The 14,390-nt window shown below is 44.1% G+C and overlaps 1 protein-coding gene across 3 annotated transcripts in view; it reads right to left on the minus strand.

Annotated features, from left to right (window-relative positions):
* Nucleotides 1-14,390, minus strand: part of MYO10 (myosin X) — a 215,532-nt gene that overhangs the window by 29,777 nt on the left and 171,365 nt on the right. For all 3 annotated transcript variants that reach the window (XM_027125358.1, XM_027125356.1, XM_027125357.1), the window contains 3 exons: nucleotides 6,778-6,902; nucleotides 6,571-6,685; nucleotides 768-874 (listed from right to left, as the gene is read on the minus strand). In XM_027125358.1, coding sequence (XP_026981159.1) covers nucleotides 768-874; nucleotides 6,571-6,685; nucleotides 6,778-6,902 — 347 coding nt within the window. The remainder of the gene's footprint in view (nucleotides 1-767; nucleotides 875-6,570; nucleotides 6,686-6,777; nucleotides 6,903-14,390) is intronic.

The raw sequence follows: 14,390 nt of genomic DNA on the forward strand, positions 1-14,390 counted from the left end.
AACAGAACCAAGAGATGGGATATATTTTCCTGTCCTTATGAGGAAAAAAAGCAAAGGATTTGCCACAGCAGGACGGCTGTGTACTTGAGAAAATGTAACGTACTGTGACGAGCAAGGGTTCGGGTGGCCCGCAGGTCCGCAGAGGAGGAAAGAACTCAGATGCACAGGAAAAGAACCTGCCTCATTCGGCACACCCTGGAGAGGGGGCCACTGTGGACCCAACGGGATGACACCAAAGTCAACAGGCGAGCTGCCTGTGGCTTCAGTATGTGACCCAGAGGAACCAGGGAAATGTTTAAATATGTCGCCCAGTCCCCTGATGTCGCTGCCCTGAGACATCAGGAGCCCCTTTTCCCATTTCCTGCCCAGGTCAAGCTAACTTGGTGCTGGCAATGCTAGTTACGAGCACTGTCCTGGGACTCTCCCCTTAGCCTGGTCCTGACCCGAACCCATCCAGGTCTATTTTAAATGAAAGCATGTGGCCAGGGTCACCCCACCTGGTGACACACACGGGGGACGCCCCCTCCTGTCCGGCACTTTTTTTTTTTTTTTTTTTTTGCGGTACGCGGGCCTCTCACTGTTGTGGCCTCTCCCGTTGTGGAGCACAGGCTCCAGAGGCGCAGGCTCAGCGGCCATGGCTCACGGGCCCAGCCGCTCCACGGCATGTGGGATCTTCCCGGACCGGGGCACGAACCCGTGTCCCCTGCATCGGCAGGCGGACTCTCAACCACTGCGTCACCAGGGAAGCCCGTCCGCGCACTTCTTACCGTGCCAAGTAGCCCAAGACGTGGGCCCGGATCACCATGGCCGCCCGAGTCAGCTCCTCCTCCCGCCGCTTCTCCAGTTTCTGCTCCAAGGACTCGCGAAGGAAGACCTGGCCAGGAGAGAGCAACACGTCACATCCACAGAATGCGGCAGGCAGTGGTAAGGCATTGCTGAGTCAGCTGTGTCTTTGGTGGGTAAGGCTTTTTTCTTTCTCTGATTTGCTCCAAACACAAACAGCCATGGTGTCCAGCACAGGGAATCTCAAATTCCTGGTGGGGAGAGGATTTTTTCTTTATTTTTTTTTTTTAAACTTCCCATCTGTCACAGACTAAGATCTTTGTAAAACATAGTAAACAATATATTACTGGAAAGAAAAAACCAAAGGGGTATATAAAATCCAAGTCCCGTTTTTTCAGTTATTATTAGTTCAACAGGCATAAGAGGGCTGTGAAATTGCCTTTATAAATCCTTATCTCACTGTGGGCTGGGACAAATAGTTCATGGGCCAGCACCAGTGCTACAGTAAGTCTAAGTAAGAAGATATCTAGAGAGACTCCCTACATTAAGAAGGAGAAGGAGGGAGGAAGGGCGGGAAGAGAGGGAGGAGGAGAAGAAGAAAAGAAAGGACGAAAGAAAGAAAGGGAGGGGGAAAAAATCCAAGAAATTTGTAAAATGTTACTTTGCCGTCACGTGGAAACGCTCCCTTCATGCCTGTCAAATGATTACGATCAAAGCGTCTTGGCCTCAAAAAATAATGCACATAAAAAACCTGACATTTAAGAATGTAATTCTATAAACTGTTTGCAATTAGAACGGAATCATTTAAGTTACCTCGGTTCAGCCATGGCAAGAAAAGTATCAGTAGAATCGGGACAAAGAGATTGTAACTATTGGCTGGCCTGTTTCTGCCCGTGGGCAACTCAATCCTAGGCTTACCATTTATCTAAGCCTAAGTGTGTCTGGTAATTGGCATTCGTATCAGAATTCCTAATATTTGAAAAGGTATGAAAATACTGAGACCCTCCCTCAATCGTGGGAGCTTTTAATTTTGTAATTTCCAATGTGATGCCTAAGGAAGTTCTGAATTATCTCCTAAAAACAAACACATTTTTTCTTATGCTTTTCTGTTAACAGTCAGCTGGGGGCAGTGGTCGGGGGCTGGTTAAACGACACACGCCCTCACTCATGATTTCTCAATTTATGCTCCAGTGAGTCATTCTGGCCTGTGACGGTGCATTAGGTCCTCCTGATGCCACATTTTCCCAGACTCTCGGCCCTGGCTCTTCCAAGACATTTGGACGGAAAAGCAAATAAAGGATCCCACCATCATGTGACTCACAGAAGCCTTACCCACTCCTGCTGTGGGTTCCTGAGCATTTGTCAAACTCTCCCACCAAATAATTCTCTCAGAAAAGCTTTTCATACAATGCTCTTCCTATAATTGCAATTAATATGCTCTGCTGATGCATAAAGAGACTGCATCTTGAGCAAAAAAAAAAGTTTAATGTAAGAAACAGCAGCTACGAGCATAAAGCTGGTTAATTCAGCAATGAGAAAAAGTTTTCAGAAATATGAAGCAGTTTTCATCAAGACTGGACTTCGAAGAAATATTTAAACTTCTCTTTGAGACGATTTTTTGATATTAAGGATCTTAGTCTAAGGCTGTTGCTCTGGTTAGTGTTTAAAAGAAAAAGTAATGAAGTCAAATCTTGAACAAGAGTGGTGATGGTGGTGGTGACATCATAACACAAGAGCATCGATGCCAACGAGCAGTACATTTATCAGATGAACAAATAGGAAGCTTTATGAAGGAAAGAGCGTCTCACACCTTATCAGAAGTCAAGGGACTGTCTTGGTTGGAATCAGAGTCAGAGAAATACCTGCCTTAGTTTCATGCCCATCAAAGAGAGCTCTATGCTCTGCCTATTAGATTTACTTCCACATCTTTATCTATCAATAGATTCTTTCCATAACCCGAAGGGCAAACGGAGTAAAATGCTTTAGAGACCTGACTTGGCTTCATTAAGAACATCCACCCTGAATTTATGCAACAACACACAGAAAGTGATGCCAGATCTTCCAGCCCAGTGGTGTCTGCTGCCACGTTGCCATGTTCCCAGGATGCAGCCAAGATCGAGTCAGCAGGATCCAGCTGCTGTGAGCGGAGGCACCGGCCTCGTCAGGCATCATCAAGCAGCTTAGGAAGGGGCAGTGCCCACTCAGGGGGCTGCTCGGCTAACCTTGACTCAATATCCAATACGAATAGTTTCTCATGGCTTTTCCTATCATTTGCTTAGAGAGCTCACGAGCCTATGGATTATTCCAGGAAAATGTCTTTATAGAATACCTCCTGCAGGATTTATTGCCAGAGAAGAAATAAGGTCGGGCAATGTAGTCCACGGACCAGAAAAGTAAAACGTGCCGGAGTCACGAGGTAGAGGGGAAAGGCAAAACCAGGAAGAAAGAGGGGAGCAGCTGTTCACCTCCGTCTCCCTAAACTTGGCTTCTCAGCAGGGGCGTACAGCAGGATCTCCTGCTCGGGCTGTTCCGGAGGCTTGGACAGGCCTCCTAGCTTCTTTAGGGATGCTTCCCCAGCAGATAAGAATCCTTGCCTTCCAAAGACCAGATGTGTTTTAAGCCAGTGAATTCAGACCTGGCGTCATGTTTAATTTGCTGACTACAGCGCTGCCCACATTTCCCTCTGTCATGTAAGTGTTGACAGAAACTTCTTTACCAGAAGATCTAGATATTTTTTAGAGGTTCAAGGTTTTAAATGCAAAGACCTCTGGCGGCAACACTGACTGAAACACTGCTAGAGTAAAATTAAGTGTATAATTAAGTCAAATGTTGGTCAAGGTCAAGGCTATTTAGTGGATACAATTCAAATGCTCTCATGTTTCCATTTACTTCCTAATATTTATGCGAAATGATAAGCTTCCATCCCACTTCTGCTTCCAATGTGTCACCAATTAAAATTTAACTCCTCTTTAAAGATTTCCTTTTCTTGAATACTTTTCTGATCATGTCAATTCACAGTGAGCTCTCTCCTGGAGGTGTGTCCTTATTCCTTCAAGAGATCACACTGCATAATTTATCAGTTGTATGGGATGACTTATCTCCCAGAAACTTAGTAAACCGGGGGCAATGCCCATGTCTTTATGTCTCCGTATCCCTGTGCTACACCCAGTTCTAAGTCTTGCTGGGGCCTGATTTCCACCGTAAATTGTAAATGAAGTTGGATTGATTTTTTCAGAGCTCAGAAAAGAGACCGGTATTGGCTGGGTGAGTCAATAATCTTTGATGTTATTCCATGGTATAAGGCAGTGAGACAGGAGGAGGATATCAGTTTATAGAGAATGTAATACCTTTTTAATTAAAAAAATCAGAGCAGACTATATTATACTGCCAAGAGCTCCACTTGAACCAACTTCTTTAGAAAGTTCTTTGAGTGACTCAATATACAACAATCTTGTGCCATCACTTTATAGTTTTTTAGCATTTAACAGACACTGACTGAGCTCCTACTATGTGACCTCCTACTACGTGCATTGTGTTGTGTAGAAGAACGAACAATGAACTCTACATTCTCTATTGGGTGATTGTAGACAAGTCACCAGGCAATACCAAGAAAACATGACAACATGTTAAGTGTTATAACAGGGCAGAAAACAGAAAGATGTCAATGACAGAGGAGGGGGCTTAGCCCAGTTCAGGGATGAGTTTTGGTTCAGGGTGCAGTGAAGAATGTCAAATAGGACTCCCGTCAAAGCCTGCATCTAAGCAGAGACTTGAAGGAGGAGTTGGCTAAATGGGGTGGAGGGGAGGGTGGAGAATTCCAGGTAAAGAGACCTATGCACCTGGGAGGACACACCCCAAGGTGACCCCCAATGAGTTACACCCTTGTTTAATCCTATTAGTGTGGGTGGAACCCGTGACTTTCTTCTAGAACATGGCAAAGGTGATGGGATATCACTCTTATGGATATGTTACATCATATAAGATTCCACCTTAGGAGACTGGAGCAGGAGTGTCTCCTGCTGGCCCTGAAGAAGTGGGAGGGCGTGGGAGGGGGTCAGGTGGTTAGAAACTGTGGGGGGACCTCTAGAAGCTGAGAGTGGCCCCAGGGGGCAGCCAGCAGGAAAAGAGGGTCCAGTGGGACTGCAGCCTCAGTCCTACAACTGCAAAGAATGGCATTCTAGAGCCACGTGAGATTGGAAGAGGACCCCAAGCTCCAGAAGGGAATGCAGCCCCAGCTGACACTCTGAGACCCTGACAGAGGACCAGCTAAGCTGTGCCTGGACCCCTGACCCATAGATACCATGAGGTAATTGGTGTGTGTTGTTAAAGCTGCTAAGTTTATGGCTGTCTGTTACACAGCAATAGATAACTAATACAATACCTCTGCACGCCATCTCTACCTTGCTACATGTTTGCATCTTAAATCCCTGGCCAGCTGAAATCCTTCAAGAGCAGAAGAGTGTGTTCATTATACACTTTCCTTTGCTAAGTGGGCTCCAGGTGATGCCTAAATACTTGTCTTTAATCTCACATCAATGTTATAGACGGAATGTTGGCCACCCCTCCCACCCCCAATTCTTATGCTGCAGCCCTAACCCCCAATGTGATGGTATTTGAAAGTCAGGCCTTTAGGAAGTAATTAGGTTTAGGAGGGTGGGGCCCCATGATAGGATTAGTGCCCTTATAAGAGGAGGAAGAGAGACCAGAACTCACTCTCCACCGTGTCAGGACACAGTAAGAAGGCAGCTGTCTATAAACCGGGAAGGAGACCTTCACCAGAACCTGACCATGCTGGCACCCTGATCTCAGAATTCCAGCCTCCAGAACTGTGTGAAATAAATGTCTGTGCTTAAGCCACCCTGTCTATGGTATTTTGTCAGAGAAGCTCTGAGATGAAGACAGTCAAACTGCAAGATATGTGTCTCTGTGTCCCTCTTCCTCCTCTTTCTTTTTTTTAAACAAAGAAACTCCTAGGTTAAAAACATAATGTAAGCAGAAACTTTAAAATATTTCTCTGCTGCTCCATTCCTACTTGTAGAGCCAGGAGGATGAGGCTTGAGGAACACTTCTTACTTTTGAAGACAACCATACACTCAAAGGCCGACCCCCAGCTGCCTGCATTTCTGCCTCTCCTGTGTGATAAGACCCTGGAGGTGGGTGGCAGAAGGAGAATGGAACCCCAAATGAGAGCTCTGGAAGCTCCTGATACAGGGAGAAGAGGTCATACTGCCAATTTTATGGCTAAGTTTTGCTGTTGAGGCCAGACTGCTTATCACTCAGCTAAGGGGTAAAGGCCTCAGTCACACCTGCATGTTTGAAAAAATGGATTTCAACTTGGCTTTCCAGACTGGACTTTGGGTAACCTGCCGGATTTCGGACTACTTGCTGGTCTCCCACACAAAAGCTCCTGTGATGCAGGGAGAACATTCAGTATTCTATTCTTATAATGCAACGTTAGAAGGGTCTGGGGTATCACTTCTTAGATGCCAGAGGCTGCCCAGTTCTTCCCTGGCACTGAGTTGCCCATCAGCCAACATTTGTTGACTGACTGAATGAAAACACACGCACTTAGGATCCGATGCTTCAATGTGTCCCCAAGAACACAGTCCCTGAAAATCAAGGACTTCAGATAAAAGACTCATGTTGGGAGGACAAAGAGTATGGCTAGCATGATACCATGCGTATCTTCCCAACACTGGAAAAACAGTTGGCTAGCAGTCATCACAGAACACCGAACTCAAACATCTCTCAGGGGGTTGATGGGACAGTCGTTCTCCGAAATTTTACCTTCGTCTTCCCCAGCTGCCACTCGCTGTTGGAGGTGTCATAGAGCTGCAGCAGGGCCGTGCACTTGCCCCTCACGTCCTCGGGCAGAGCCACGTTCCTCGTCAGCACCTTATATCTGCAAAAGAAGAATGCCCAGCGTCACCTTGTGCTAAAATCCTTTCCCCAGCCCCTCTGCAAAGAAAGAGGGTCTCTGCAGCTCTGTCTTGCCTTTTGTAAAAATCCTGGAAGGGTCTTCGGACAGCATACCCAGCTTTCCGGATCCTGACTGTCTCCAGCATCCCGGAGTACCGCAGCTGGTTGACCACAACTGCCTGTTCAAACTGGTCGGGCATCTAAAACATGCCAAGAGGTGAGAAGATGACGTTAACAAGACCGCACACCCCCCCCACCATGGTTTTACACACACACATTTTGAACCTACACAAATATACAAAACAGAAAACAAACGCCACCCCACATACCCATAGCCTAGCTGTAAGAGCCAGCACCCATGTCAATGCTGCCCCCCATCCTTAGCCCACTTACTCCCTGACCTTGGATTTGTTTTGAAGCAAGTCCCAGACAGTACACACTCTCATTTGTAAATATATCAGTATCACTTTTATTTTTTAATTTTTGGGCTGTGCTTTGCGGCATGCGGGATCAGTTCCCTGGCCAGGGATGGAACCCGTGCCCCCTGCAGTGGAAGTGTGGACCACTGGACCGCCAGGGAAGTGTTCCAGTATCATTTTTTAAAATAGAACCACAACACTATCTTAAAAGATACCAAGAATTCACTGATATTAATATCCAGGTTCAAATTTCTGATTATTTTACAAATTTCATAAACGGACCACCAATTTTAATGCTATGTTTTCCAAAGAATCTTAAGTGTCATGCAAATATCACTTTATTTACTTTTCAAAATTCAATTTCCAGGCATTTTTTTTAGCTGAAGAATGCAGTGATCCAGTGAGGGCTGGGGGCGGGGTTAGGGGCTGGGGAGGAAGAGGAGAGCTTGTAAGTGGAGAAAACAGACAAAAATGAAAAAAAAAATTAATTTTCTCAATTTCTAGTCAGAAACCCCATTTATCGAGCTCCATGCTATGGTCACTAAATAAATTAATCCCAGAACATACAAACAAAAGACAGAGGAAATCAAGCCAGGACTTAACATTCTGAACCATATTCTCTTATCTGTTCAGTTGCCAAACAAACTGGTGTTGCTGACAGGACAATGGTCTTTCAGGGTAAAGCCCCAAAGTATGCCATTTCCCACTCACAGCTTTTTGGGCAGTGATTTGTGTTTTAATCCAAACACCCCATTCCCTTTAATTAATTCGTATTTTCTTATCTTACACAACTGTGTACAAAATGACTGAAAAATAGTGCCATAGAACACAAGTACATTGTTAAAAAGTGCAAAGACGGTAAGTGGCTTAAATTTGCGAGTCTTAAAAACACAGCCAGTCATTAACACGAAATCAGGCTGAAAGCCATGTTATTCTGTACGCTTTCCAAGCTAGCAAAAAAATAAATCTGAAGAATGCTCTGTAAACCTCCCTTGCAGCGTTTGATGGAAAAGCTGCCATCATATCCAGCACGATGACTTGTCTCAAATTTAATTTCTCCTACAAACATTGGGGTCAGATGTCTCTACTCAGCAGTATTCTACCGGAGTCTAGCCAATAAATAAGGGCGAATATCCAAAGAACTGGGGCTCACTGGTTTCTGGTCTTAATTATTTCAAATATCCCTAGACGAGAAAGAATAAAAGAAAAGCATGAAAAAATTAGCCTTGATAACTCCTTTCCCTTATCTTCGGATTGAAACACAGAGAGAGAGGCAACTGTTCTGAGGGTATTTGCTTAAAATGCTTCTGTTAGATTTATTTGGGAATATAATCTGAACAGTAGCGATCCACAACGACCAGTAGAGAGCTAATATAAAACAAACACTGAATAAGGCATCAGACTTAGTTAACTTTGTTAATTCATAGAGAAATCTACAAATTTCATATTTAATCATTTGATGCTCAAAGACTTGTTAAATTAAAAAATAAAAAACTCTCTAAATCTCTCTCAAACTTTCACTGTTCCTGACCCATACTTTTTTCCTTGCTCCTTTTCTTTCAATCTCTACTTAACAAAGTCCGTACAATTCCTTAGTCTGGCACTAGTTATTAAAACACTCTGAAAAATATTACTAAAGGGACACCCCATCCAAAAAGTCCAGCGGCACTTACCATCTTCCAGTCCCTCCAAGGAACATTCCACCTTCGGTTTGGCTCTCAGGCCAAAATTCATATGGAAAACAACTGCCACACTGACCTTTTCGCCACAGCTAAAGACACTGAACAATAATGAACACCATTCCTGTGCTTTAAAAAGTGCTCGGTCGCCATGACAACCCCTCCCATTCTCGGGCTAATTAGTGTGGTGTGGTTGTAGGATTTCATACAGCCTGGGGAGGGGCGGGAGGGTGGGAGGGAGCCACCATGAGTGGCCACTCTTTCCAGGCTCCCATTGTGATTGTGTTTCTGCCCCTTCACAGAAATTTAACCGGGGGAAGGGGGATCTCTTCGCAGATTGTCGCCCTGGGCAACACACAGGGCAATCACGAGGGGAGTAGACCTGTATTTCCATTGGTGGGTCTCAACTTCCTTTTCTTTCTGGTGAATTTAATGTTCAAAGATGACACAGCTGGAGGGTGGACAAGTCACAACTCAAAGGCATGTGGCCTTTCAAAACTTCAGCTAATGCACTCCAGTCTGTACTGGTAACTCGTTTTCCAGAACTGGAGGTCCTCCCTCCAAAGACTGCCGGCAGTGTCCTAACTGTGAAGTTTTGATGGCCGACAGCAAGGGAGGATTGGGGAAGTAACAGTCATAAACCGGGGCAATGATAGTCCTAGGAGTCTGGCCTTGATCCGTTTACTGAATATAAATGATTAAACACCTACTATGCGCCAGGGTTTTGTGATTCATGCTTTCGGGGGAAACAAAAGGCGGGGGCTGGATTCTTTTTTGTCTTAAATCAAAACCCCTCACCAGAGTAGGACATTCATTACAACTGATGAACCCACATGACACATCCTAGTCACCCCAAGTGCATATCTGACGTCAGGGTTCACTCTTGGTGCTGTACATTCTATGGGTTTTGATGACTATGTAATGACACGTGTCCATCATCAGAGCATCGCACAGAGTGGTTTTGCTGCCCTAAAAATCCTGTGCTTCATGTATTCACTTCTACCTCTCCCCAACAGCTGGCAACCACTAATCTTTTTACTGTCTCCACAGCTTTTTTTTTTTTTAAGACTAATTTTTTTAAAGAGTGGTTTTAGGTTCACAGCAAAATTGAGAGGAAGGTACAGAGATTTCCCTTATACCCTCTGACCCTCACTTGCATAGCCTCACAGGGCTGATTCTGTTTCCAAGGACCCTGACATTTAGGAGGGTGACAGGTATGCCAAACATCACGACTTATTTGGTAGATGGCCTACTACAAAACCATACTAAACATTAAAGTTACGTTCCTTGGGAACACGGGACAAAGAAAAGTACTGAGGGGGTATGGGTGTCACGTGAATTTGAACCCAGGTCTGACCCAGACTTTGGGCTCTCACAACTCCTACTCACTGCTGGAGGGGAAGAGACATTCTACACAGAGAACACAGCACGAACCAAAGCCAAGAGGTGGAAAGAGAACCTGGCATGTTCAGTAGTTCAGTCCGGGATGGAACGCGGAGGTGGACGGGGACCTGAGCTGTTGGTGGACACGGCACTCAAGTTTGATGCCACTGTTTCCAGGATCGCGAGCTGCCCGCCGGGGGCAGACCTGTGCTGTAGAAGGATCCCCGTGTTGGTAGCAGCAAAACTGGAAACAAGACCAGAGGCGTGGCTGGGTCTATTTTGATATCAGGCCCATCATGAAGTGTTAGGCGGCCATTACAAAATAAGACCAAATAAAAGATGCCCCAGTTAACTCTCAAGCCTTTTTGAAAGGTGAGAAAAAGAAGATGCAGAAAAGTATGTATAACAATGACCCCATCAAATAAAACACCTGCTCTGTGTATGTACATGTGTGTGAATATACACATTTAGATACACAGTGTGCAGGAAAGGATAGGAGGAGACATGCCAGGCTGTTACTGAGTGGGGGGCACTACTATGGGTGGTGGGAAGAAGAAACAGCTGAGAAAAAAGGGGGGAAAATGAGACGGCACTAAAAGAAGGAAATAATCACGTATGTACAATGTGAAAAATATCTATTTGGCTATATATCTTTGAAGACAGTTAACTTTTTTTTTTTTTACAAAGTAAAAAAAAAATCAGGTACAGAATGGATTGTAGAGGTCCTACTTTAAACAGCGTGGACACAGAGGCAGAGAAGCAGGGAGATCAGGGGCGAAGCTGCTGTAAGGGAACCTTAAAGTGCAAACGACCCAAATGTCCATCAACCGAGGAGAAGACAAACAAAATGGTCTATCCATAAAACGCAATATTACTGGCCGTAAAAAAATGAAGCGCTGCTACATGCTGCAACGTGGATGAGCCTTGAGAACATTATACTAAGTGAACGAAGCCAGTTACGAAACACCACGTGTTACGTGATTCCATTCATGTGAGACGTCCAGGACAGGAAATCTACGGAGACAGAAGGTAGAGAGGTGGCTGCTAAGGGCTGGTGGAGGGGATGGGGAGACAGAGCGGGCACAGCCAAGAAGTAGGGCATTTCTTTTTTTATAAATTTATTTATCTTATTTCTTTATTTTTGGCTGCGTTGGGTCTTCATTGCTGCGTGGGCTTCCTCTAGTTGCAGCGGGAGAGGCCGCAGTGGTGAGAGGCCCGCGTACCACAAAAAAATAATAATAAAATACTGCATAGAGACAATAAGAAGTGTGATGGTGGACTTGGAAATAGTCACCTGTCCACGGTAAGAGGACACTCAATCTGCGCTTATTTAATTAAAGAAAACAGAATAGTTAATTACCTGTGGACCCTTGAAGTTCTAATGCTTTTCAGCATTTGAGGTCTCACAGAAACCAATGGAGAAGCCCTGAGAAGAGTCCAGGGAGAGGGGGTGGGGTGGGAATGCAGCCTGCCACGCCGAGGTCAGGTGGTGCCGGCAGGGGCCAGCCAGGACTGCAGAGAGAAGGAACTGTCCTCTGACGGCCAAAGTCACACACACTCTGATTAAGCATTACGTCGACTAGAAACCGAGTCAGCGGGTGGTGGGAAATCCAGCTCTACTGCTGAGGTTAGACCCTCTCCATGCCTCAGAGTCTCCTGAAGAGAAGAGACACCCTGAAGGGAGAGAACAAGCTGGACAAGGACACAGGACTGGCACAGAAGTGACTCTTATTTCACTCTGCTGTCATCCACTGTTATGTAATATCACTTAACATGGATCTATGAGAGCAATTTTTTTTTAAATTTGATATCAGGGGAGAAAACTCTTCTCTCTAGAAGAAATGACATGCTTAATCTGACTCTACATTCATAAATTGATGACTATTATAACTCACGGTAACTTACTTACGCACCTTGTGCCAAAGAGGAATTAAGGCAAGACAAAATAAACTGAAAATAGATACAGTGATTAAAAGAGAACACACAGTAGAAAATGCATTGTATTACCCTTTTTGCCTTGGCTGACAGGAAGCTCAAAGTTAAGTTTCCTTCTCAATACTAACTTCTGTCAGCCAGGTATTTTATTTTGCCTTAATTTTTGAATCATTTTTCATAGATGTTAATCAACAGATTCTCAATTCCTTTAATACGCCTATATTATTTTTATAGTCTAAGACGGCAACCATAAAATACATAATCTTAAAAACATTAATAATTTTTTAAAAGAAGAATTTTATTCTAACCTCAAAGATCTACTGATGATTATACACATAGACTTTCAAATGCTTGTTTAGCAGCCTTGCAGGAACCAAGTCCTCTTGTTTGTATGTGCGAGGTACCCACAGCAATCCTTCAACTCATACAGCACTCGAAGGCAGAAACCCGATGGGCGGGTTAGATGAGTAATGTTATTGCATTTTGCGGATAAGGAAACTGGAAGTGAGCAAGGCTAAATGACTTGTTCAAACCAGTTAATATTTGCTTAAATCAAACAATTAAAGCTCAAAGAACTCTGCATTCCTGAAAACTAGTATGTGAATCAAACTTGATACGAACCATATTTTTCTACTGACGTGTTATAAAACCGGAGGCATATTTCCAGAGGATATAATTCTCAAAGGAGTGAGCTAGAAACTTCTTTAGGGAAAAGATTACAATGAAATCCGGGCAGAGAACGCACCCTATACTGTAGCATTTCCAGAACACTTGGTCTTTTGGGCACATGGAGACATTTTCTAAACACTTTAACACTAAGGAGGGGGCCTTAGGGACAACCTGTCAGGTGCTGACCTGGTGTAAATACAGGTGATATAAAAAATCACAATTCTAAGGGCCACGGCAATGTAGAACAGAAACTGGCACACGACACTGTGAGTGCAGCCAAATATCTATACACAGAAACAACTAGTGAACAGAGGACACCTTCTGGGAAATCAAATAGCAAACTGTGCAGATCTGTCTCCAGTCACTGGTCCCATTAACACAGACAACGAAAGGCTGACAACACCGTTACTTTGTGTCTCAGCGTCAGAGGACTGACAGAATTCAAATGTTCCTTGACTCGTGGTTGCGAGTCCACCTGCCTCTCCTCCCTGGATACCACCTGCCAAGGAAAGGCGCTCGAGAAGAGCCGATACACCACAGTGGACAGAAGAACACACTCAGAACACGTTGAACTCCATCCCGTGGAAGGAGCCCGCAGGTGACAACGTATTTAATGACGACTGCTTTTGCTTTAATAATAAATGCAACTTGATAACTCATGCGGGCGCTTCTGAACACAGGCTACAATTTATTTCCAGAAGTGGTCCTTCTCTCCCTTTTAAGAAGATGCTTAATTTATTCAAAGTCTAAAAACTAGCCACTTGATAGGATCTCAATGTCTTAGAGATGAGGTAAAAGTAAACATTACTTACTGTTTTCATCAATCAAAAGTATTTATTAAGAACCTTCCATTAACTGAGCAACCAGAGGCAACTGTATGGGACGACCCAGAGCAAACCCAGTCCCTGCTCTGACCCGACAAATGCAGGTTCTCTTTGGTTCCGATCTGCTTGGAATGCAATATGGAAGCAAGCCCTGGGCCTGGCCACACGGGTCCTCAGAGCACAGAGTAACCAGACGTGGGATCTGAGCATTATGCCAACACTTGTTTTATTGCCCTACCTTAGTAGCCTAATACAAAAATAATTTTTTAAAACTTTATATCGATAAGATTTACCTTCAACCCAACACTGGTAGATTGTTTCTCAAAGTGAGTGGTATAACATTCTAAAATTAATTAAAATGAAAGAGTTCTACTTTTCTCATTGTGTTTTTTAATGGCCCCTGACTGTCTTCCTCTGTGAAATACTGTAAACTTTATCTACCTACATACCAGCTCTGCATTGGAGGGACTTATTACACAGTCCGTATCGTGGAGGATTAGTATCCAGCATCCCAAGAAATGTAAAATAAGTTGATTCTTGGGTAAAACCATTACATGATTCTTCATTTTGCTAAGTAAACATTGTGGAGTGAGAGACACCAGGATTACAGAGACTATTTAATATATTAGGAATATTTGTATTTGCAGTATGATCATGGGATATGCCTTTACCCTAATTCAACTTTAAACACAAACAAGCAAACACATCTTTAGAAGCCTGATAACCCTTCATCAACTTTAAGAATTAAAAATTACATTAGCGTTTACCAAGTCAGTTAT

The sequence above is a fragment of the Aethalodelphis obliquidens genome, unplaced genomic scaffold (assembly GCF_003676395.1).
Source record: "Aethalodelphis obliquidens isolate GAN/ISIS:26980383/991018 unplaced genomic scaffold, ASM367639v1 scaffold29, whole genome shotgun sequence".
In the NCBI taxonomy this organism is placed as follows: domain Eukaryota; kingdom Metazoa; phylum Chordata; class Mammalia; order Artiodactyla; family Delphinidae; genus Aethalodelphis; species Aethalodelphis obliquidens.